This window comes from Rhinocladiella mackenziei, assembly GCF_000835555.1.
Source record: "Rhinocladiella mackenziei CBS 650.93 unplaced genomic scaffold supercont1.7, whole genome shotgun sequence".
Lineage (NCBI taxonomy): Eukaryota > Fungi > Ascomycota > Eurotiomycetes > Chaetothyriales > Herpotrichiellaceae > Rhinocladiella > Rhinocladiella mackenziei.
This window is the reverse complement of record NW_013550598.1, coordinates 2,161,316-2,187,112: the sequence shown is the minus strand read 5'-3', so window position 1 is coordinate 2,187,112 and position 25,797 is coordinate 2,161,316. Positions and strand designations below refer to the sequence as shown.

Genomic DNA, 25,797 nt, shown 5'->3' with positions numbered 1-25,797 from the left:
GGGGTTATTAAGGGAGCAGGCAGGCAGTGTCGCTATTGTGTGTGATAAAACGAATTTCCTTGTTTCTTCGATTCTCACGTTGTTGCTTCTACCTAATTGCTGAGGCCGTCCATTGAGCACCGCAGCCTCGCGAGAGCGACAGCCCCAGAGATTTCTATCTTTCATTCGTCCTTTGCTGTACAGCAAAAATCCCTGAAGCAGCTCCCTTCTCGAGAAAATCAAGTCAGCAACGGAACATCCCAGCCTTGGTATAGAATTCTCTTTCGAATGTTCTGATACAATTGCGGCGAGACTTTGATCCCTATAAATGATATCGATCGATCACAGCTTGGACATTTAGCAGAGGTGCACATCCCTCTCTCCATCCCACCTGTTCCTGCTTGACTTCATTCAAACGCTTGCCTCTACCAAACAGCAGTTCGAAGAGATCATCGATTGCTGGCCAGCTGGCTGACCTTAACGTCCTCTTCTTTGCCGATCACAGCTCTGTTCACTCAACCCCTGAGTCAAGGAATGATCGAGTGCTGAAAGGTTCGAATTCGATTGTTCTCAGTCGAAGGGTTCAGCGCAATACTTAACCGAATAAATACACGTAATTCCTGTCACCCCCCATAACTCCTGACGGGACAGGGAAGTCCACTTCTGATCCTCAATCCTCGATCAGCAAATGAAGCGAGTGTCCTACTCGGCGGTGCCTGGAGAAGGAACAAATATGTACATTGTAAACTGAAACCCAAAGACCAAAAGAGAAAGGGAAAAGAAAAGAAAAGGAACATGCAAAGCCAGGCAAGGGGAAGAAACAGGACAAGAGCGAAAAATCAAGTCCTCAGCGCCTCAGCTGTTTGCTCTCTAATGCGATTTGTGAGAAATTCTCTATACCTTCAGCACAGGCAACACGGACAGAGGTAGTATTTGCACATATCAAGAGAGCGTGATAGAGCCTTGATCCTGTCAGAAACGATTCGTTCTTGTCTAGCTAAGCAGAAACTCCTGTAGACATGTTTTAAACATGAATGAACACTAAACTGGATGTTCGTGCTCAGAGAAGTCACATTGTATTCGACCATTGGACTCAGCGTCGCTGCTCAGGAACCAAGACTTGACCATTGAGCTCAAGGAGTTGAGGAATAGCAAGCGTGCTATGGCTGGCAGTGCGCCGAGGATGAAAACGTGACACATTCCAAAGAGGATGAGCTGAGGAATTGGTTCAAATCAAGAGTCTACGCTCGTGTTCCGTTATGCAACAATTAATCTGACTGTATATGAGAGAAGCTGCTACACAATGTCCAAATACCGGGTCTGTGGCACATGGCCTGAGCATAGACGTAGACCGTAGATTGCAGAAGAATATAAATGGGTTTCTGAGAAACTTGATTCCCACGGCCTGCCGTGTGCGCTGAGTCCTGCCCAATTCATCAAAAGTCTGTGATCCGTGAACGCAAACGGAAAACGAGTCCATCTTCATTGCTGTTTGTCCCTGACAAGAAGGCCATCGTTTATTATGGGCGATATATTTGGACCACCTGAGACATAAGTTAACATCTATGAAGGTATTTTGCGGATCAGAAGAACAGAATGAAAGAGGAGACCAAGAAATGACCTGGAGGCCATCGAGGCCAAAGAGGGAGGATTGAAGACCCATCAAGCGCCTATCATCCAACGAAGGGGGGTAGACACCGAGGAGTTTCAGCAACAATGCTCCTTGGGCATTGATATTACGTCTTTGCTTCCCACAGCGGACGCATCACATCGGAGGCTCCGGAGTTGTCAACGTAAAAGGTGATGAGACCAGCGTCCTGGAAGACTGTTGACTGTGTAGCCACACGTGGAGAGGATGATTCGACGTGAATTTGCCTGTGTCATCGCGACATTTGACAAGAAAACATATTTCCAAAAATTTCGATTGGACACGAACCACCCAGCATGAGTCTACTGGTAGTTTCGAAGTTCATCAGACCAGCACAAAGGGGACGCAACGAGGTACAAGGTTGTCAGAAGCCGCAGTCTGTTCAAGCACGTCGAACAGACAAGACAAGGCGACATCTCTTCGATGGTGGTATGGAGCTCACCAGGATGAATTCCCGAAAGCCCCACTTGACAGGTCGACATTTGGCCCCGAAGGTGGTTTGACTCCATCCGAAGTTCCATGACTGATGAAGGGAAGGTTAGGTCATGTCAGCATGCCGGTAGTTACCAAACCATATCCACTCAATGTCTCAATTTGCAAAGAATCATGGATGAGCGTCGAGAAAGATCAGAACAAGGCTTTATAGACGCCGCTTTACAGCGTTCGCGGCAGGTCTCTTGTTGGAATAGGATTGCCGATGATTTAATACGACAATTCAATTGATGGGCGGCTGTTTCTCGCTGACGCCGCGAAACGGTCGCACTGAATGCTAGCGGATAGAGAGCTTTCTTATCGACATCGACGATCGCTGCAAGTCGACGCTTTGAGCGAAGTCTCTGTCGGAGACAACTTTGAACAACAGCATCGATCGACCGATCAATCTCTCCATCTGTGACCTCGCTGCTGATGGTGTCAATCGTTTCGAAGTGACATTTTACTCTTGACTCAGTCGGGGTACGGCATCCCCCCGTTGAACGTATCTCAGTATGCTTGGATTTCGCTTCGCCTCCGCCACAGGATGTTGATTCAGATGTACTTGGGAATATCAAATAAGGAAACATGAGATTTCTCTGTCTTGGATGGCCTGACATAATTTTATGAGCATTTTTTCGGCTGATCGCGTTGGCAAGAAGAAATTCGACATATCGACGGCGTGGAAGTTTCTTTCCCATCGTTCCGGTTAGAGAACTCCTCGAAGATAGGGTAATCCACTGAATCATTCAATATAGTAGGACATTGGTAATGAAACCAGTTTTCCAAGCCTGGGAGAAGGCTGTCGAACAAGGAAAAGTGGGTATAATAGTTGTCGCTATTTACGCCGGGGAGCTGAAAGTCGCTGAAGTCGTTAGCTTTTGGTTGAAGGGCCCGACCAGAAGCCTCATGTCATTGATGGATTTCGTTGACTCACCTTGGAGGTTGTCAGGTCCTTCAACTCCGTGTACGTACCTCGTCCACACGATTTACGTAAAATTCTGTGGCTCGACAAATCCTACTAGCAAAGACAGCCGCAGAAGAAAAAGATGCAAGCATCCAATCTGAGAAACCCACCGGAATACATACTGTTGGAAGAAAGAAATAAATGGCGACAAGGTTCGAGATACGACGGCAAATCCAAATCAGATCCTCTCTGGCAAAGGAAAGCGCCGTCCGGTGTGGTGATCCAAGGCAACTCTTGCCTGCACAGTGCAGACTGGCAAAATTTCCACGATGGACTGAAGGAGCACCCGAAAGTTAAGAGATTACCCTAGGAAAGCAGGGTGCTGGTAGCCTATGTGCAACCGGAGAAGTCCATGACTTGATCGAGAAGTAGTGAGGGTTCTCCCATGAAGGGACACGGCTGGTGATGCAGCAGCATGGCTGACTTGAAGCTGGGATGTCAAACATCCATTTGGAAGAAATCTCAAATAGGCTGGCTCCATGCAAGGACGGCTCAGCAGCGATAGGATGTGATGCAAGAAGCTACACAGGGAAAGCAGCCTGCCTAAAGAGATGAGATGTAAATCTGAAACTGGTAAGAAGAATTTCGGATGTCACCAGCCAAAGTTCGGATGCCTGATTTGGACAGCGTCCGCTCCTTCATGCACCATGCACAGATAGTCAACGGATGTGCACACAAAGTAGATGGAGCAGAAGCGAAATGCAGTATTTTTGGTAAGGATGACTTCGGTTTCAGGTAAGAAAGATTGGTGAGATGAGATCTTCAAGGAACACCTGGAAAAACCGGTATTGTGTGACAGTGCCGCGAGCCGAAGTTTAGGCCTTCTCAGAAACTGTCATTGGATCGCTTGAGGGATTGGAGAGTTCTGGCTTGAGAGACGGATGATCTACGCTGAGATCTCGAGAGGAGATTTGCATGGAGGCTAGTTGAGAGAAAGAGACATCGAGGCCACGGAGAGAAGAAGCGCGTGGAGCTCGGAGGGTTTGACTTCAAACCGGCAACGAGGCAATTGGACCCGTTCGGGCATTTGCCGTTAACGTGCCGCCAGTTGTCAGGTGTCAAGGCGGGACGCGTGAAACGTTATCCTGCGACAAGGCGCAAACAGCAACATCATGGTCTGTCCAAACGAGGCTCGAGGCAGACCTTTACCACACATTGAACCCCCTGTTAGATGTTTGATCGTTTCCGAGGCAGCGAATCACCTCGCGCATGATATCGTTCGTGTTCAGATAATCCCCTGGTGAAGACCGAAGGATTTTGGGGAGGGGCTACACGGATGTATTTCCTGGGGTACTAAGCTAGAGACCGCCGGATTCTTTAGTGGCGTTCAAGAGTGGCTATGGGCTAAGCTTGTCCATGGGGATACCCGGACCCATTCAACCGGGGAGCCAGGAGTCCGAAGTAGACTCAGGGGATTGTTTGTTTGGGGCCGTCTTTGATTGATTGAAGAATGGAAGCGCGAGTGGAAGAGCAGCAACAGGCTGGATCAGCAAGATCGTCCAGAAAGATTCAGAGAGCAACTGCATAAGTTGATAGACCAATGCAAGCCTCAACTAAAAAAATTTCCTGATGTCTGAATAAGAGCGAGGGATCCGGCTAGCAGGTTCCAATCAATCAGACGATGCCGCCTCCGACAACAAGTCGCAAAGGGGCAACCAGATCGACAAGGCTCCGTTACAACTCATGCACCTAAGTCGTAACCAATGTCGGTGTAGCATGGTTGATCAATCCATGTTGACTCGTGGCTATGCTAGTGATCGCATGAGCATTTCCCTGTCTTGCCTGATGGGGTAGATGCAAAAGGTTTACCGACCCCATGTAATAGGGAATAGGAGGTCGGTACGGGAAGTCTAGAGCTACCCACCAGGTCTGGGAACCCTTCATAACGGATCATCCCGTCTTGTATACCGTACACAGGGGTCGCTTTGTTTTCTGCTCACAACCCTGGGTAAGAACCAGCGGGGACGCAACACTGTTCGATGAGCAAATGGCAACATAGTTTCCCTCGTGCATCCTGGAGAATGAGGGGTGACCTCTTTTAAGGGCCTCAAGAGGGCCCACCGAGAAACTTCTTAGAGCGGGTTTCAGGTAGAACGGCTTCAGGGTGTGGCGGCGTTACATAACATTTCGTAAAGTGCCCCTGTAACCCGCTTTGCTTCAAACTGTTTTGGGGGGCCAGGAGGCTTTCCTGCGACCACTGTCTTTATTTTTGCTCTGAGACTCTCGAAGGCCAGTCTTTGATCCGCTGAGGGACAAGGCTAGTGAGTCCAGCGGCCCTCCTTCAGAAGCAGGAAAAGTTACCAGAGCAGTGTATGCTAGATTGGACGTCTGCCTATCGGGTCAAAAATTCAAAAACGTGAAAACCATGACGATTGATGTGGCCAAGACGGCCATGCGAAGTGATTTCCAAAAACAAACCGTTGTGTGGAATAAGGGCGGCTCGTCTTCTTATGAGGCGGTACCTCAGGCCCAATGGGATCTCGACGCATTGTCAGAGCAGATCATTGTCGCAAATCTTTCCACTTTTTGCAGTTCATCGCCATAGAAGAGATCACTATGTCTTTCTCAAATCGCGAGGACCACACTCTCTGCCTGTTTCCGAGACAAAGACGGCATAAGTCTTGATCCGCCATCAGTTTGAGTGTTCTCAGGACTTTGTGGAGTGCCATATCTTGGGTCACTTCGACCAGTTGATCAGGACTTTTATGAGAGTGGAATGGATTAGTCTCCCGGGCGCATGGGAATGATACCCAGCAAATGTTGAAGCAATCTGCTTCAGTTGTTTTCCGGACTCTCTGCCTCTTTTGTCTTAAACAGGCTCCGACGTCTCCGACCCAAAGCCCATCGGCATTGCCACAAGAATGGAGACGGGCGCGTATGAAGTAAGTGGTAGTTCCCCTGGGTCTGGATTTGTTGCCGTGTGCCACCTCTTGGCTTGTCAGGTTTGATTTCAACGGTCTCCAAGGCGATTCGACAACAAGCGAGCTGGGCCGACAGAGTGGATTAGCACCCACTGTAACAAGCCAGCTGAACGCCTGAAGGCTTTGGGCGGAATGAGATTGGGATCCTGGAGGGGTTAGTGCTGGCTAGGCGCTTGGTCCTAGAGCGGTCGGTCTTAGGGGCTTTCTGGGTCGGTAGGCCTAAACAAACTGGCCAAGGCTGGATGAATTGGTGAGGGACGACCATGTCTGAACTCTGAAGCAGTCGAAAAGCGTGCCAGGTATCGTTGCTGTCGGACAAGGCGCAAGCAACGGGCATTGAAGTACGGTAGAAGCAGACCTGTAAAACCTTCGCCGTCGACCTCTGCCGGCCAACCGGGCCAGGATCTGTGACCATCCGCTAGGGAGGCCCTGGTGAATGGCAGCTGTCTCGCAGCAGCTTCCCCCCACAGGCCACCCATGGCATCACCCCTTGTCGGCTCCCTTGTCATCTCTCGCTTGATGACCGCTTAGACCGAGATTTGAGGACGTTAGTGGCCCTCGGCGATCTAGTCCGTTGCTCCTCTTTGATATCTAGTCTTGCCATCCCTGTTCTCTTTCATGATTGGCTGCTTGTCGGCTTCACCTGTTGATGAAGGCCACTACCGCCGAATCCGCCCAGTGCGAGACGAAGACGAAGGAGAGAAAGTTGATGGCTCTGTTATTGAGGAATTTCAAATTTTCAAATGAGCTCTGCTCGGAGGCATTGATTTTTGCTGGGTGCGTTGTGCCCGATGACGAAAGGGAATACGCCGTTGAGGAGTCGGACGTAACCGGGACCCTGAATGTGGGGGAGAAATGCCCAAGAGCACGCGGCCTGAATTCATCTAGAAGACCCGGCGAACCGCTTGCTAGAGTCTTGATTGTAACTGCATTTGTGTGACGGCGGAAGGATGGTCTATGTCAGGAATGGAGGGTGTATTCTGGAGAAGGCCTGATCACAAATTCGGTGAATATCTAGTCCACCAGCCAATTGTCGTTGTCGTTATCATTATGTCGCCGCAAAAATATACCAGAAAGCCTGCCCGTGTCAAATAGTTCACACATCAAAATCCCACGAATGATTGCTATATCTTTCCTGCCCCTGCTGTCCCGCTCTGCACTGCTTTGTCTGCGTTGATCTCTGTTTCCAAACGTGAAGTCCTGTCCCGTCTTCCCCCTGTGCCCATGTCGGCCTGATCCCTCTGAAAATACTGTACATGGATATTTTTCCCAACACCCAACACCCAAGCATAACACACTTGATCCTCTCTTGCATGTGCTTGTGGGTACCGTAGGATCGCTCATAGTATGCCTGACCTTGAGGCCTCATACCTGAGGTGCTGCGATATAGTACACGTGTTCAAAGTGAACAAACCCCCTTTCTTTTCCAAAGGGGGAAAAGAAAAGAAAAGAAGAGAGAATAGAAGAAAAATAGAAAAGAAAAGAAAATATTCGTGGGAGATATTCGTGTCCTCCTTGGAGACGTCACGATGCTCTCCAACCAGAGCAGGACGTGTAGCCTTATTCAATTAGCCGGGCCACATTCATCCGAGCATCTCTTCCGCCCAGTATATCCATTTTCGGAGGCTGTTGTATTCGGTGTGCTCTGTCTTCGAGCCTGTTGGATTCAGACAAACTCGTCGCCGGCTCGGGAAGAGCGAGATGGTGCAGTAACCCGGGAAGGGCCACAACATTGGAGGGTGATAACTCTGCACTTCCCACCGGTGAGCATGTTTGCATGTATACATCGTCTCGTCGCTGCTCAGTTCCGTCTATCTTGCCCTCTGTGAAATGGCCGGTGCTACTCCGCCCGGACATGTCGGACAGCAGTTGCACTGTAGGTGCACTTGTGGCAGGCATTCTCGGTCGAGGCGAAGGGATTGTCTTTGGTGAAATTGAACAGTTCGACTGGTTGTCTGAAACCAAAGACGGTGCTTGCTGATTTGACGAGGTGTGTGAGATTTCTGTCGCCGCAGGTGAAGGCACAGGAGGTTCAAAATTTAGGGGTGGCAGCTGCCAGTCGCGACGCTCCGCGGATCGCGCCCCAGGCCAAGATGGTTGCTCAGGGAGAGAAGGCTTCCTCACTTGGTGGGAACCGAATCCGGGTGAGAGAGTGGGTCGAGTGTTGTTAGCTGACGGATCATACGTCGAATAAGATGAAGACTTGAAATGAGCATGGCCAAGGAACCGTGGTCGTTCTGTCTGGTGATGAACACGATAACCAGGTTCTGGGTTGAAGTGTTGGGTGCCAGTGAATCCAGAATGGTTCGGAGTAAGTTCAGGTTTGTGAAAGGGCGGCGGAATAGAATAAGGAGCTCCGTAGGCTTCTCGTGTAGAGGCAGTTTGGTCTGGTAGACATAGCTGTCGCGAAGGTGCTGATGCGGGAATAGGCTGCGTCCGATATCCCACCATTTTCGAACCGCCATTCTGCTGGGCTGTATTTCTCTTTCGACGATTCATACTGCCGTTCCACCAATTCTTTACCGCATTGTCACTGCGATTCCCCAAACGCCGCGCAATCTCAGCCCACCGCTTGCCCATTTCTTGGACGAGTTGCTCAATCACCTCGCCTTCCTGTGCCGAAATAGGCTCGTGGCTGAGAGAAGGTTTGAGATTTTGATGATATCGTTCTCTACATTGTTTCGGCGATCGATGTTGCATGTGTTGTGATATACGGACCCAATTGTTCAGACCTTGCGTCCGGACGAGATGCAGCAGTGAGGCATCTTCCTCTGGTAACCAAGGACCGCGCCGACTAGATCGAGACATGGTGCGTTGATTGGTATTCCAGAAGACACGTCACCACTCAATTGTGCTTGACATAGATGTTTGGGTCGACGACACTGGAAGATGGCTGGCTGGCTGACAAGGTGGTGATTTCGGAAGTCCCTTGAGGGTACCGGGTCAAAAATTCAAGATCCTGGGAATGAATTGAGACCGGGTTTGGAAGCCTGGAAACACCTCCAAGTTCAGATTGCTATTCCATTGTAGCGGAATAATATTGCAGGAGAACTCTGAACTGGCGATGAAATGGCTTCTCGGTCGAACCAACGGTGACGGATTAGGTATGCGTAAGTGATGACGGTCCTCAACTGATCTGACATCAATGGAATTTTGGTGAAACGGGCTCCCTAAAAGAAGCTTTCAATGACTGCCAGCAACAAGGAGGGCTGACTGGGAAAAAAGGTTGCGTCCAGACTGTTTGAGGGGCGAGTGATAAAAGGTTATCCTGGATTACTCTTCCTGGGACGGTCTTGATCTCGGAAAGACCTGGAACCAATGCAACATACAGCTGTGATGGGATACAGCTCAAAAATGCTGATCGTTAACTTAAGAAAGAGGGGTGTCGAGATCCAGTTGAGCATGTAGTACGTACAAGTGGATGTAGGGTAGAAGGATAAGGAAAGAGGCGTTGGAAGCAAGAGCTAGCATCGCGCCATGAACAGCCATTTGGAAGCCATCAGCGTCCCATTTCGGAAGCCAGGCTCACTCGGTGTGGATGGTTGAGGAGAGGTAAATCCCGAGTTTAGGCCCATGTCGCGGTGACTGGGGCGCGATGGTCAGAGTCTAGGAGGAAAAAAGTGCGTGCCTGCACTATCATCGGCTGCCAATACACCAAAAACCTTTAAACCAGCATGGAGCCAAATGGGATCGGAGGGGATAGGGCGGCGCGCAGGGAGCAGCACTAGCCGGCTCCATCTTTCTTCATTTTGTTCGAACCCAGATGGGTGAAGGGAATCGCAGAAAAGAACTGCAAGGCCCGTGTAAATCGACCTAAAAACGCCAGAGCTCCACTGGATCGATCTACGGGCAAGGGTCAACCCCCCAGTCCAGATGATCATGACATTTACCCAGACAAGCATGAAGGAAGGGTGCTTGACAAATTCACCCTTGCAAGTCCAGGGCCCAGAGGTTCATGTGTGCTTCGCACTGTCATTTGCAAGACAGTGCTAAACTTTCTTCACCACCTCGATTGTGATGCCTTGGACGCGTCGTGGAAATTTTTTTTTTTTTTGGTTGGGGGAATCATTTTATTCCTGTAGGCGTTGGACGACAGAAGAGCGAAGATGTACCAGAGCTGTTTCATGCAGGGTAGGGGAGGAGGCCATCGCGGTTCATGACAATGGTTCCATGACCGGGGAACGTATTCTATGGTTCATGTCGACGACGATAGCTGGGCATCCCAGGTTTGTCAGGCACAGAGATGCGTCTCTTCGGCGCAGTTCGATGACTGGGCAGCGTACCAGTTGGCTCAACCCCTGAGCCGGAATTATGGTGGTTCTTTGGTGGCCCATGGAACAACCAATGTCAAAATGTGAGAGCATTGAGGTCACAGGCGTGTGTGGGGCCCACTTGCCGGGCAAAAAGACTGGCCTTAATCTGGTAGCCTCGGTGGCTTGACGTCTGAGTGGACCAGGACCCTTTTTCACGTCAAACATTGAGGAACTAAATTGCGACTGCCACGGCTTGCGGCCGGAGCGTTTTAACCGTTGTGGCCCCTGCTCGCTCCCAACGCAATTCGACCACGGATTAGCTGCAGTGAAGCGGTGGAGGGGGTTTGGGGAAGCCAATGGCAGCAAGGTCCGCTGGGGATTGCGATCGAGTCCGGATCTGACGCATGCGGGACCCAGCGAGGAGCCTATGAGAGCAAAGGGGAGGGACTGAGACTTTTGCTAGCGGCGACTCGAGACGACGCATCTGGCCGGTGAGACAGGACGCCATATTCATTCATGTCCCAAACAAGCTGTCGCGGCCGTCGAGATGGGGGATTTCCCTTGCTCGCCGCTTGTACACAGAGTTTGTCCAAACTCTGGTTCGGGCAGATCATCGACACCCCGAGGTCAGGCGTGTTAGATCTGTGGTCGTAGCTAGGCCTGTCCAGTGGGGGATCATGTTGATTCGTCCAGCAGAGGCATCTTTCGAGCCCGTGGGTTTGTGTGTTTGCAGGTCAAGATCCATTTTCCAGCGCTGCCTCCCCATTGGCAGTCCTCACGCCGATGACTTTCAAAGCTACTGGGCCAAACGTTCATAGTATCATCAACCTTGCTCAGACTCAGCTGCTATGGTCCCCTTCCAGACCGAGCGTCCAATGGAATTATTAAAGGCTAGTCGTTTCCAATATGGGAGCAGAGGAAAGTATGTTACGCTCACAGACCAGGTCATGTCGTGGTGAGCGCCCCAACTTGATGGAAGATGCCGGGCGGCGTTTTGATGAATGAGTATCTACCTTGTACCCTGCTTCCCAGGCTTCACTAGTTGGTAACGAGGGCAATGTTTTGGCTCTTGAGTCAAACAATGGCGGCTGCAAAGCTAGAATAGCAGTCTGGAGATGAGCACTGACCAGTTTCTTTGTTCGTCAACCCCCAAGCTGGGCACGATGGACACCGGATGGCCGGTAACGTGCGTCGACTGTCAAAGTCCACCAAACGTAACAGTTGGGATGCGGTGGGCGCGTGAAAGGCATAAAGCGGCGTCTGCATGAAGGGCTTTTTCGATTGACGAGTTGCAGCAGAAACTTGACAAGTTTTTGTCACTAGACGCGAGGCGAGACTCGAGAGTTCAATCGGCGATGGAAGGCATTCGGTGGAGCTGACAGTTACGGAGAGGGGAGGCGAATACGAGGACATCCCAGCTGGAAAGAAGCCGGGGTATGCAGCGGAGATGAAAGATTTTCGGCTGCTTTCGAGCTAATCCACGGTACCTGCCCATACTTCGGGTGTGTACGAGGGTGGGCTGTTGTTGAGAGTACTATTTGGTACTTTCTACCCAGCATTGGCAAGGAGAAAAATTGGCAGATTGCAAGAGGAAGTGGGTGGCAGTGCGGGAGAAAGATTACGTGAGAGGGCCAGACTGCGCAGGCAACTCCCTAACTACCGTTGGTACAGTACAACTTTGCATTTCACTTTCATCTTCAATTCCATCTTCCAACTCCCGTTCGGTCCTCTCCCTCACTCCTTTCTCCTTGGCGTATTTTTATCCCTCTTTCTTTGCATTCCGTCTCGGGTATCTTCACCTCAATTGCATGCCTCTGGTGGAGTTTACCGGCCAATTTGCAGCCACCATCGACTAAAACGTACTGTGTAACCAAGCGCCCATGTACTAGCAGTCCCAGCATGAAATTCCTCCCCTGCGGCTCCTCCAACCGAATGCAGCCTCCCGTCTCTCATCCATGTTGTCGGGACGCAAAAGCACGCCAAAAAGAAAAAAAAAATATCGGTGACTGCGGCTGCTAATTACGGGACATCTCCCAATTCCAAACCCTGCTTTCTGCTACTAGGGCCTGTTCCAACCTCTCTTCCATAACCTCTCCCCAAACCCATGCGGCGGCTGCGAAGCGTGTAGGGGGTGTGACCATGCAGGGGATTATGTTGCCACACCGCAGAAATGGGATTGATACGTTACTTATCAAGGTAGTCTGCAACGTAAAGTACGTGGTCACAATTATTAGCTGGGATCCAGGGACGTAGCTGGTGGGCGAAAAAGTCAATTGAGTTTGAAATGCGTGGCAGCTTTGACCAACAACCTTTCACAACCCGGCTCTGACAACTCTTTGGGACGCCCTGGGGGGGAGGGGACCCTCTCGATCTGGCCAAACGTTCCAAGCAAAAGAACATGCGTCTGGGTCTTTTATGGGGGAGGTTTCCATTGTCGACTCTATCTAGATGGCATGCGGTCTCTTGTCGTCTTGCCATCTACTGCTACAAAGTGGTGCGACATTCTGCATTTTTGAAAACAGGCAAACCCAGTGTCGAGCAAAAAGCGTCTCCGTCCGCCGGAATTCCTGCGCTGCGACAAGTGATGCGGCAAGGGTCCCCATCCCGGCGTTGGATCGACGCCACGCCAATGGCTTGTTCGTATTCAAGACAGAACAACATCCCCGTGTTCCGAACTTCTAACCACCTGGTAAGGCTCTTGGTCATAGGTGAGTTGTGATCTGACAGGGAGAGAGCATTTGACAAAAATCTGTGTCAACGCCCACGTCTTCAACATTTTCTCTGGTCAATCAATTCATCCACCCCGTTCTGGTAGGCCTCTGAGTTCTGCAGCTCTGGACGTCACGTGGCCAAATAATTCGGCCTTGTGGCCGAATTTTGAAGTGTAAATAGGATTCGACAAGAGGCTGGAGGATTTCTTTGCCAGCGTAGAGTATCGAGGTCTCCAAGCGCAACGATTCTCGCTGAATTTTGACATCCCATCTTTCTGATCCCGGGATCTGCGTCTGCCACACGTGGACCAGCCGGTGTCGAATGTCTTTACAGTAGAGTGATCTGGTCTCCGATGTGAATCCGACCATTGGTTCTCCCGCGAGCCGATTGAAGATCGACGAATACAGTAGTCTTCCAGGACAATACCAGTGCGACGTAAAATCAGACCTTCATTCCACCACCTCATCAGTGCGGTCGAGTCCGAGTCAGGCCACGTTGACAAACTCTCTCTTCTTGCCTCGATGCAGGTCGAACGGCGGACCGGTCTGCCACGTCGACTCATTGACATAATCACTCTCGCCTAATTCCCGCACTCGGCGACCCAGAACTCTGAGTCCGGCGAGATTGAAACCGAGATCCTGCTTCTGCTTCTGAAGAGTTTGCCGCAACTTGTCCCGCACCTCCTCGAGCATCAATTTCATCACCCGGCTACTGACGATTTGCTTCTGGTGGGTCTTGAGCATGAAGAATAGGATCCGACATGTCAACGGGATGCTTCGTCCTTCCTCCGCCCAGAGAGCAAGAAATGTGAACAGTGCCGGGAGTTGGGAGAAAGAGATGACAAGAAGCGCATCCTGAAGAGATGCGGACGGTATTTTTTGGAAGACACTCAACACATAGACCGAAGCTGCGACATTATTGTTGGCCAGGAAGACAGCGTCTCGTTGAGGGAGTGCGACTCTCGGGTTCGTTTGCCTTGTTTTTTCGTATTGCTGCATTAGTTTGAGGTCGTCCAAGCCCACCTCGAGCGCCTCTGCGATCTTCTCCCCAGCCATCAGTGTTTGCGCAGTTGGTCTCCCGGCCGCCGTTGCTTCGATGCCGTCAGCCTCGCCGTCAATTTGTTCTGCATCATTTTCAAGAGAGGTCAACAGAGTATTCTCGTAGAGTTCTTCGAGTTCCTTTTCCCGTTCTTCCTCGAGAAATATCTGCTCCTCGGTCTGCTGCCATATCCTGATGCTTTTGTCGTGACTGGCGCTAACCAGAAAATCTCCTGAATGAGCTATCGCCATTGCCCAAATTTCTCCGTGGTGACCGTCTAGCCTTTGAATTTGCTCGAACTTATCGGCGTCATAGTACTGGATGACTTTGTCCTTGGATGCCGAGAAGAAATGGTGACCATTTCCTTCGTTATCGTTGGGGACGAAGAGAACCGAGAGGATGCTGTCCTGGTGGGCAAAGAAGGCCTTGTGGCAGTCACCAAAGTCCAAACCCCACACTCGAACATTCTTGTCCGCACTGGATGTAACGATCAGCTTACTGTCATAGCTGATGTCCATGTTCAGAACGGGCAGTTTGTGTCCATAAAGAGTCAGGAAAAGCTTGAGCGAATCCACAAAAAATACCTTCACGGTGTTATCGAGAGTGCTGACCGCCAGGAGTTTCCCGTCGGGTGAGAAGCAGACACTCAATATGTCGTCGGCGACCTTCAATGTTCGCGAATGTACAAGGGTCAATTTGGCATTCGTTCGGGTCGTTCCCAAAACCTCTTCCTGAACCACCTTGAACTGCCAGAATTTCGCGCTTTTGTCGGCTGATCCCGTGACTAGGGATTTGCCGTCCGGGCTCACCTGCAGCGACCAAATATCTTGTTCATGAGCGTTGACAGTCTCGAGCAAATTCGACGCGGCAATGTCAAACACTTCCAGAGTGCCCTCTCGAGTCCCCACCACGACGATTTTGTCACCGGGCAGGAAAGCCATGCAAAGAGCGTACCCACAGTCCAGAGTGCGCAGACACGTTTGTGTTCTGGTATTCCATATTTTCAAGCTACCATGGGAGGCCGTTGCAAGCATTCTATCGTCCGAACTCAAAGCGACACAGCGGATGTCTGAACGGTGTCCAGGCATGTCCACCGAGAGAGTCCGACCATAGTCGGGCGCTTCGTTCGATTTCTTCTTGTCCGATGCCGTGATGTCGAAGAGCTCCAGCTGATTGTTCGAGGTAGCCACCAATATCTGAATGGATTTCCCGGACTTTTGTCGAGCCCAGTCCATCGATCGAACTTTTCCTCCGGTTCGTACAATAACATATGGGACAAATATGTCTGCAGCGGCGGCGCTTGAGATCTCGGTCGAGGTTTCTGCGTCGTCGACGAGGTCCGCTCCCAGATCCACATCCGCAGCGGTCCCTCCTTTTTCTTTTCTTCTCCTGCGCTTCCGGGTCAGTATTCTTCGTACTTCACTTTCGGAGCGGATGCGGAACAGTTCAATGGCTTTGTCAGAACCATGTACCGCGATGAAATCTCGACGGGGATGGAAGCTGACCGCCAACGGTCGATCTCGGCCATGCCGGTATAATGTCCCACGCTCTTGGAGAATATTGTGGCCTTCTTGGTGGCTCGTCCTCAGCTTTTGCTTCATCACAGATGCGTTGATCGACCACACCTTAAGCTCTCCATCGTTGCCCGCTGTTATGCAGCCACCGCGCTCTCTTGTGAGACCCAATGCCCAACATTCTCCATTCGTTTGCGTTACATGGGTTTCGATACAGTGCTGTGTAGAAAGATCCCACAATTTGATTAGGGCGTCCTTACTGGTAGAGAGGAGGAAGTTGTCCGAGGCCGGGTTCTCGTGTGCGCCTGGTGGGGAGCGGTCTTCCAATGAATCAGTGTCGTCTCCTGCAAGGAAGTTGAGCGAAGTGATTTGATCCTTGTGCCCTCGTAAACGGTACAGGCCTACTTCTGCAACCAAGTCCCACACTATAATGTCGGTGTCTTTGGAGCCACTGGCCAAGCGAACTCCTGAGGGATCGAATCGAAGTTGCGTAACTGCAGTCTTGTGTCCATTGAAAGTGATTATGACCGTTGCCGTTCTCGAGTCCCAGATACGAATCTTGCCATCTTCGTAGCCAACCGCAAAGACATCCGGGTCAACGTGACTTCTGCAAATGACCGTGACCAAAGCAGTGTTATCCTCAACATTCCACACGTCTATTCTTTCGGATTTCTTCAAGTCCCACACAAGGACGTCTTCGTTTGCTCCGACGTAGGCACGCCCGGCACCGCCTCTGCTCGTCGAGTCCTCATGGGCGGCAGAAGGGTCCCAAACAACGTTGGCAGTAGCGGTGCAGATCTGGCCGAAAGTCTTGCGGTGCTCGAATTTCCTCGTACGGGTCAGACTTGAAAACACTCGACCATAATCTAGGAGTTTCACTTACAAATAAGACTTGACCATGGTGCAGAGGCTCGTAGTGCTGGGTCGCAGGGTCGACTAACTTTTTTTTTTTTTTCGCCCTACTACCAAATTTGCTCAGGCGGGGAGAATGGAGGGAAACTTAGCCGGAATGCTCTCCTAAGTCACCGACTACTAAGAATGAGGAAAAGGGGAGTCTTCGATCATCCCTCTATTCGAAAATTCCATGGCTGTTCTATATTGTACAGTGTTCTGAAAACCTATTCTCAGTAATATGTCGAAGTTCCAAGTCGGGTTCATCATGCGGGTTCAAATGTTCATAATTCTTGTGGTCCTTTCCCTCAATCGAAGATCAGTCCGCCTTCATTTTCTTCGCCTTTGTCTGCGTTGAAATACCCCGAATGAGTCCAATCGAAGGGCTCCTGATCCTTGGATGCCTGGTCCCATTGAACCCACGACGGATGTACCCAATCGGGCTCGCACTTGACGAGCTCCGGTGGGGTCACCTTCCATTGAATTTCGGTCGATCTCTCCTCTACTTTCTCGGTCTCAAATATCGTACTGGATGCATAGCCATGCTTTTCCTTCACATGACGGGATTCGTCATCGTTATAGCCAACATTGACACTCGGGATGATTGCGATTCGGCCATACCCCAGCGTCCAGAAGTCTTTGCAAAACAGGGTCGGCTCGCCCATATAGCATTCATCTTTGTACGATGCTCTGAACGTCACGTTGTCCTTCAAAAGCGGCTTCGCGGTGAACGCAGCACCCCCATTCCAGCAGGAATATACCTGGATAGGGAGCTTCATGTCAAACCGTTTTCGCGTGACAGGGTCGTTCCAGAATAGGTTGTGCTTGAACTCGAAAGAGCCGTCCTGAGGAATCTCAATAAACATGTCGCCGGTCATGCTACGGGAAATCCACGAGTCATAGAATGTGTCGCCGTAGTCGACCCAGTCCATCGCGCAGGTCATGTGAGCTCGTTGAAATTCCTATTGCTGGTGGTCAGCTCGGTCCCAATTTGGTTTCACGACACCTAGGCGTTCGTGGTGCTCCCACAGTCATGGCCACGGGGTGCTAACCTTTTGATAGACCAGTTCCATGATGTCGTCCGCACAAATGGAAACGTCATTCAAGAAGATGACGGTGGCATCTGGATCATACAGCTCGGGCTGCCGAATCAAGGGATCCAGAACCAAGTTGCGCAGTTTGGCCAGCTCGGTGATACGATCATTGCCCTGTTTGAGCGGATCGATATCACTCGTGCTGAAATAGTAGGTAACGTTCATGGCTTCCATTTCGTCTCGGAGTCGAGAAAGGATTTCCGTTGTGCCATCGGTGGAACGGCCCCCGACGATGGATAATACACAGTCTTCCGGACGGAGGAGTCGAATCGCTTCAACGACGGACCCCAGCAATCGCGGCAGAACATGGGCGCATTCATACAGGTTGAGGGCAAAGAAATATTGCTTCGGGCCCGTTTCGAATTTGGACGATAGATTTCGGCGCCGGCGAAGTCCCTTGTAGCGGTTCTTGTATGGATGTGGACATTGTAACCGGTCGAAATATTTGTCTTTGGGATCCATGATGGCCGTGATGTAGGGTTCGACCATTTCCATCCTGGATTCATCCAGGTCTGTCACTTGAGGCGGGACCCACGGTTCGGCCGAGAAGATGTCGCTGACATCTTTGGAGGACGCTTGTTCTTCTTTGAAAACATCGGCTAGATCGAAGCCTTCCGCAACACTGGTGCTGTTGTCATCGGCGGAGACGGTGTCTTGTGACTGGAGCGGACCTGGTGAACCAACATTTTCCCGGAAAGGGATCGGGATTGGACCGGAGGTGCAGAAAATATAGAATAGACAGACAAGCAAGGCCGCGAAATACACTCTGTCCGCTCCTCGCGTGAAGAGAACAGAAGAAAGTGACGCTGACATCTCGAGACTGAGGGCCTGTGCAGTCTGGATGGCAGAATGAGAGGCGAAGAGTGGGATGAGGGACCCTGCGGCTGCGGTCTTATACGACACCGATGAAGTATTGCCAGAGACGGTTGGACTCTTTCGTCGCTTGACTCCTGCCTTACCCGCTTACACAATACAAGGCAAGTGCAACTGGGGATATCTTATCACTCCTCGATCCGGTAGACGGCGCCACCAATTCTTCGATAAGCAATTTCGCAAACACGAGCTGCTTTGCCGCACGAGTGTGTCCTGCATATTTAGAGAATAGTTCACCTCAATTGCCCCTTAAATGGATGGCTTCCCAGAACCATGGACCCCATGTCGGCGGAGGCTGATGCTAGCTCGACTAGGCGGGAATATGACCTCCACATACTCCATTGTTCTCGGTGACTACGCCATATCGATAAGGGGTTGAAGTTTGATGCCGCCCTCTCTCGTCGAATGAAAACGTCTTCGATTGGCTCTTTGGAGCCGCCAACATCGGACATCTTGCATGCATCCTCGCCGTTTGATGACTCCCGACTTAACCATCTCTGGGCCGGCAAAAGATCAGGACATTCATGCAAAAGCACAAGACGTTTGCCATGCGGGCCCCTCTTGTCCGGCCAAAAAAGCTGCGGATAAGATTACTGTTAATCTCCGGCGCCATGCATCTCGACAACGTATCGGGGGGTCCATCAATACGTAATCATCTTCCTTTTTAGGTAGGTCTTATTCGGAATTCTGTCCTCCTTCCGGCTGCTGAAAACCTGGAGGAAGTTCTAGGACCCAAAGGCTTACGAGGGACGTAGTTCATTGACTGGAGCTGACGAGCACCGCCGAACTTTGACTATGGAGAAGAATGTTGCGAGGTTCATGATGATCAACTCCATCCCCTAGGATGTATTTGTTCGACCTCAAAACAAGCGTGCATTAGACCTATCATCTCTTGAAGCCTTAATTTGAGGGACCCCCGGAAGCGCAGCTGCGCTATTGGTTCACTGAAGCATTCAACCGCCGATGGCGGCAAAGGGGTCTCTCGAGGTTATCGACTAGGGTTGGCCCTTGAGGAGCCACTAGCCAGAGCTTGGCTTAGTTCCGGTGCCTCACGTACGGAAAACTCGAAAGCTAGGCCAAGAAGAGGAGGACTCACGTTCAGGGGCAGATTTTCATCGAGTTATGCGCAACGCTTTTCCTTCTCTTGTGTCCTCGGTGGCTCTGCTTGCAGCCAATGACCATAGGCTATACAGTCTGCAGCCTTCAAACCCATGTGCGCTTGGGCTCATGCTGGTGGCAACGTCGGGATGTCGGTGGTCGCCCCTGACGGGTGTCCCATCACCACGAGTCGTGTCACTTTACGAACTGCTCCGTCATCACTCGTTTTTATTATCAGTTTTGACAGGCCACCGTTAAATGCCACAACTTTCAAAGCAATGTCGAGAAGCCCTTTCCCCCCAGAATTTGTCCGTTTCGGACAACTGAAATCGGAACTGAAAAGAGTGCGATGATTAGAATTGATCTTCCCAACACCTGGTACAAGACGCGTTGCTGTATGTTTGAACGGTTGTTATCGGTGGCAACGTTTGTGGCTGCCTCAGCTGATCCCGACTCAGGGGTGTGGAACTGCACCTCCGACACCCAAAAAAGGCCATTGTACCTGGAACACATCTTGCTGACTCGATCATTCAGACTCCCTAGACCTTTTTGGTCGGAAGGCGTGGGCTGGGGTCCCTGTTTACGTGGACGGCTTGCGAACTTCGGATCTTTAACCCCGCCTATCTGGACCGCGCCTGCCTCTCGGAAGAGGTCGATCATTCGACGTGCTCCCAAAAATATTGATCCGAATTAGTCTTGGTTTCAACAATTGACTGTCGCCGCAGTCTCGTGCGTTGTGTTTGTCAGGTTATGGAGCTTTCATCAACACCAATCACGATAAACTTCAGGCATTGTGCTTTCTTGTGGCGAGCGGAATATGATGATCAGGCATCACGAATATATCACTTCAACGCGCTGAAATCTATATATAGTTTCACTTTGGCCGACATGCAGGTTCGAAGCCTCGCAACTCACTTGGACCGTGTTGAGCATATGAGGGGAGTCTCCATTTCTGAGTGATCCTTTTGACGTTGATTCATATCCATCATTGTGCGGTCGTCTGGGGCATGACTTGCAGACGGGTAACAACCGGCCGGAGGTTGTTTGCTGTTATTGACGAGAAGCGCCGCACGGGGGCCTTGCTCGGTGTTTCTCCCGCCGCCTCCACATGAAGAGAATACAAAGAGCCGTGAGACACATAATTCCAGTCCTCCAACGACACCCCCAATGATGGCACCAGTATTGTTTGAGCTTGAACTCGAGCTAGAACCTGAATCGGGTGAATTTACCACACCCAATGTACTTACACGGAGCTGGCTCGCATCATTGCTTGTTATGGACACTGAGACGAGTCAACTGGAGCAGTCGTCGGCGAGACCGGGAGAGTTGGCGTGACGGCGGATTGGCCACAGGCCATGTAAATGTAGGTCCGATCCACGTTTGGGATCAAGAGGGCAGTGGAGCACACTGAATTGTGGTTCGGGTCGTCATGACGACTACATCTCGTTCAGCCTCGCAAAAAGAAACATCCCAGGTTAAACTCGGCATGACGACCCACCAGGAGAACGCGTTGACGTCCGAATAGTCAAGGAGACCACAGCCGGATATACCAGAGTCATAGTCGACACATGCTCCTACAGAACTGCCGTCGCTCGCTAAGTCGACCATTGTAGCACAGAATTCCACAGTCCAAAATCTGTATCTGCTCTGCACGAATCACCTGACGCCGCCGATCGGGTTTTGCTTGGGTTCCCATCGACGTAGCCGAAAGGTTCGAAACTCGGAGAAGCAGTCTGTCAACGGGTGATCGAGAGGAACGTGGTTTTGAAGGATCCATAACATTAAACGATGGATGTTCTGACCGCGGCCGTCACCGGCCCGGCAGTGAAGAGGACAATCTGACTTCCAGAGACATCTCATGATGAGAACATGAAAATTAAAGGCATTTGAATAGGAAAAAAAAGAAGATTCACAATGGCAAGCCGCGTTCCCCTGGCAACCGGGACGAGTTTTTCAATAAATCAGAAGCAGGATGCCGTGATCGGTCATCCCCAGTCCGTGTCCAAAGACATCTATCATGGCAGGGTCTGTAGTTTTGTTTGTGTCGTGCATTCGCAACAAAACCAGTCAAGGTTCATCCAGATTGAAAATATCTGGCGGCAATTCAATGTTTCGGCCCTCCAACGGGACATAGATTAGATATCTTGATCGACATGGCTGACTACCTTGAGATTGCTGTAGCGTCAAACATCTCCAAAGACTCAAGGGGTTGTTGTCGGAATTGAAAAGCGATAACGCAAGACGGTAAGCGAAGGGTAATTGTGATGCTATCAGAGTCTCTCTGCCTACGGGGCTGTCGGCGCTAAAAATAATCATAATTAAACTAAGCCACTTACGGTTTAGTGTTCCTACTAAAAAGAGCGCGTTATATCAACTTCGGAAATTCTCCGGTATTTTGATTTTTGCTATTCGCTTGCATGCCTCGTGCTAGTGACTTAGTCCGCCAGTGGTGGTATGAGTACATGTGTAACAACCTCAGTCAGGAACGTATTAGGGATGATACTAGTACATATCAGGAACAGTGGATACGTCGCATCTGCCCTTCGAAGAGGACCTCACCTCCAAAGGTCTGCACCACACCACGTTACTCCAGCTTCCTTTGTCACCACGAGCTGACATCTGGATTCTTTCTTTGACTCGAGCCGTTTAATCTCGTCCTTCCGTTGTTGCTCTTTCAATCCCCGTGCAGAAATTCGACACTTCCAACGCTGATGGAGCAATAAATCCTTGCTTGGCCCCTGGGATATCAATCCAGTTTCAAATCCAATGTCGACTTCCCATTCGACGATTATGCGGCGGAGAGTAATAATCAGCGTCCAGTTCGCTGCTCTGTTTGCTGTGTTCCTGTTCTTTGGGTTCTACAAATATCAATCCAACCCGCGAGATGTGACGGGCTACTTTTCCAGCGAGCCCGTATCAGACTGGCCCAACTCGGAGTCAGGCTCCTCAAGGATGTCATGTATTTCGGTCCCCTAAATGCTTCTACTAATGCATTTACAGTTGACCAAAATACTGCCGGCGGTGCTGCCGGGGACGCCTCTAATGACGCCAATGACGATGCCGACTACTCCGAACCGAACAGCCCACCGAACACTGGAAATGCCACGCAGCCCGAAGTGGCCCAGTCTTATGTCGACAGCATCCTCGATGATGAAGATGGATCTATCGACCGACTCAAATGCCCTGTTCCCCAATGGGAACGCTACAAGTACTTGCGGCGTGATTCCGCGGAAACGACAGGAACCTCTCATTATCGCAAATATTATTTCGCTCTCGATCTTTATCAATGCGCTCCACTGCTTCCCCGACTCATGGGGTCAGTTGTGGAGGCGATCCGTTTTCTCGGCCCTTTTGATTGCGCTGTCTCGGTTGTCGAAGGGCGCTCTGACGACGGTACTTGGGAGATCTTGTCCCTTCTAAGACCGCAGCTCGAGGCATTGGGGGTCGCTGTTTATCTAACGAAGAACGACGTCGACCCGATGGGAGAAGGCGTCTATCGTATTGATGCACTCGCAGAATTACGCAATGCAGCCTTGGCGCCCTTGCAACTGTTCCGCGATCAGTTTTCCCGGGAGGAGACTACTGTCATCTTTATTAACGACGTGGCCATCTGCACGGAAGATATCCTGGAATTAATCCGTCAGCGTCTCTATCAAAATGCTGACATGGTCTGTGCGATGGATTGGACCTACGTCGGGCCCGAACCAACATTCTACGACGTTTGGATTGCACGAGGCATGACGGGAGACCTCTTCTTCAACATTCCTCCCGATGGGAGCTGGGATCTGGCCTGGGACCTGTTCTGGAATGATCCCACATCGAGAGCAGCTCAACAAAGTGGCCGGCCCTTCCAGGTGTATTCTTGTTGGAATGGCGCCACCGCCTTCACAGCCAAGCCGATCATGGACTGCCAAATCAAATTCCGGGTGCAATTCGAGGATGAATGCCCTCAAGGCGAACCAAAATCGCTATGCAAAGACATGTGGGCGAAAGGATACGGGAAAATTGCTGTGATCCCAAGCGTCAACCTCGAGTATAGTAATGAGGCCGGGAAAAGGATAAAAAACTCTAAAGGCTATGTCAGTCGATGGCTTCAACAAGGGGGATCTGATGACAAAATCGATTGGCAAATCTCCCCTCCAGCCGAGGTCAAATGCATGCCTACTCATGAGAATCAATTTTTTGAGCCCTGGGATGCGCAACTGGCGGAAAATGAACACTATCCAAATTGTATCATTTTGTCATGATTCGTGCCGAACTGGACCTTTGGGTGTCATGACACGAGGGCGTCCTACAGCAGTAATCCAGAAGGACCAAAAGAGAATGCAATACTTAGACATGTCTGGGTCAATCAAAGCGAGGATTCTTTTTGTGAAGCTACCAAATTGACCGTCGGAGGTTTGAATTTGGTCTCTTCATCAATCCAGCGAAACAATTAAAGATTTGAGAAGATATTTCATGTTCCTCATATGACAGCAACATGTCGATGGAACTAGCTCTGACAGGGCACGACGCTTACATTCCAGTGCGATTTGGGCCTGGATTCACTTTCTGATGCTGTCCGATCAGCCTCCTCGGGGAAATCCTGCCTTTTAAACCATTCTCCTGACCAGTCACGATTCCAACCTCCTCAACCTGCGTCGTTCAGCCCCAGCATGTTCTCTTTCGCTCAACGAGAATTCGGTGCATCGGGAAGACTCTCTGTGCGTGCTAAATGGCTTTTCAAGCAGTCGTCGACGAGAAGACTGGGATCATCTGACAGTTCCTTTGCGGACACAATCCCAACATTATTTCACTCCAACAAAGCCATTGGATTCGCACTGCAGAAGCCCCTGTGGTGGCTGGACGTCAACTCTACAAAGGCAATTGGGTTCTCAAGGTTTCACCCTGGAACGGGACGATGTATTCTAGGGATAAACAGACGACTGTCCAAAAATTCAATGAAATAATTATGTACTCAATCACTCAGATCAGATAGAGACCTGCAGACGCTCTTATCAATCGAATCCACTGGCAATAGGAGAGTGGCTGAGTGATTCCTACGGGCTTCCATATGGAAATTTTCTCCATAATCGCCGCCGGCTCGTTCGTTTTCCCGCTGCAGATCAGTCTCGTGATAAGCATAAGCATTAGCACTCTCAGTATCTACCGAAGAGTAAATCCTCTTGAGTTCTGCAATGCCTGGCCAGGAAGTCTGATTCGGGCCCATCACATTGAGTCTCTGACTAACCTAAGGTAATATGGTCCTCAACGGGCAAACCGCCCTGCCAGCGCTGCTGCAAAGCATTTTTCATCCATTGTTTGGGAGTTGGAAATTCTAGGACACACTGAGTCGGGACTGAGATCTCACCTTTGACGCGATAGCATTGCAGCAGCAGCAGAAAGACAGAACGTTCTGGAATGCAGCGAGTGCCTTCATTTTTAGCATAGCTGACGGCATCCGTCAACGGGTAGATATTTCCGGAGCCGTCCTCAAGTGCAATGGTGGGTTCGTGCCAGTATCCTTTGCTCCAACGGAAGTGAAGGGTTGAGTCATTTGGAAACGTAGACTCATTCGCAAGGACGAACGCCGTGGTTGCTCGTATCGAGGCCCAAGCCCCGGATGGGAATTTCCGTCATCTTCGATCCTTGGCTGTGTTTGATGTTGCACAATTAGTACTATCGGAGAAAAACCTGTTCCCGGTGAACCTTCCCCAGGCTAATCCAAATGTAAACCCGATGTGGACGAGGCTTTCGTCCTGTTGGATGCGGAGTTGTTCGTCACTGGCCCATGAACCCTTCGCGATCAAGGGGTAAAATATAGGCACGCTGTAGTACGTTATATGCGGAGACTTGAAAGAACACCTCTGAATACATTCAGCGCGTCGTGGTCCTCTGTCAATTTTCTTGCCGCGTACCCAAGCATTTGGAGCTGGAGGACAGGCTTAGACATAGTAAGACAGTATCCGTCCTCTTCTGCACCTGAGGGCTGAGAAGGCCTTCGTAGCAGAGTCTTTTGGAAATAATCGGCATCCCAAGGTGGATGAATTAGAAATATTGGTCAGCTACGGATCGCATTTCGGTTTCATCGCTGACAAGTCTGCGTTGAAAATTCTCGAAATCCAGCAAATATCCTTCAGGAAGCTGATTTCGACGGGTTTGGATCGATGAGTAGCACTATTTTCCTGACTTCCAGCGATTCCGGGAATTAGCATCCGATCTTTCACATGGCCAACCCTTACTGATAGCTTCTCATCTTCGGACATCATCTTGATTTGTGTTTGGGATCCCCATATGCATACCGAGGAAGTAATTTGTCACACTTTGCTTTTTCTCCTCCAGCATGATACGCACACATA

The 25,797-nt window shown here is 50.5% G+C and overlaps 4 protein-coding genes across 4 annotated transcripts; 1 reads left to right on the top strand and 3 right to left on the bottom strand.

Moving 5' to 3' along the window:
• Positions 1-7,546: 7,546 nt before the first annotated feature.
• On the bottom strand, positions 7,547-8,794 carry Z518_09578 (uncharacterized protein; the record flags this gene model as incomplete). Its single annotated transcript, XM_013413533.1, has 1 exon — positions 7,547-8,794. One exon carries the CDS (start codon positions 8,792-8,794, stop codon positions 7,547-7,549), a length of 1,248 nt encoding a protein of 415 aa, XP_013268987.1.
• A 4,642-nt stretch (positions 8,795-13,436) lies between these two features.
• On the bottom strand, positions 13,437-16,403 carry Z518_09577 (uncharacterized protein; the record flags this gene model as incomplete). The annotated part of the gene is made up of 2 exons (XM_013413532.1): positions 13,437-16,332; positions 16,387-16,403. The coding sequence occupies 2 exons, from the start codon at positions 16,401-16,403 to the stop codon at positions 13,437-13,439; spliced, it is 2,913 nt and encodes a 970-aa protein (XP_013268986.1).
• A 299-nt stretch (positions 16,404-16,702) lies between these two features.
• On the bottom strand, positions 16,703-18,301 carry Z518_09576 (uncharacterized protein; the record flags this gene model as incomplete). The annotated part of the gene is made up of 2 exons (XM_013413531.1): positions 16,703-17,356; positions 17,447-18,301. The coding sequence occupies 2 exons, from the start codon at positions 18,299-18,301 to the stop codon at positions 16,703-16,705; spliced, it is 1,509 nt and encodes a 502-aa protein (XP_013268985.1).
• A 3,948-nt stretch (positions 18,302-22,249) lies between these two features.
• On the top strand, positions 22,250-23,706 carry Z518_09575 (uncharacterized protein; the record flags this gene model as incomplete). The annotated part of the gene is made up of 2 exons (XM_013413530.1): positions 22,250-22,418; positions 22,460-23,706. The coding sequence occupies 2 exons, from the start codon at positions 22,250-22,252 to the stop codon at positions 23,704-23,706; spliced, it is 1,416 nt and encodes a 471-aa protein (XP_013268984.1).
• Positions 23,707-25,797: the final 2,091 nt, after the last annotated feature.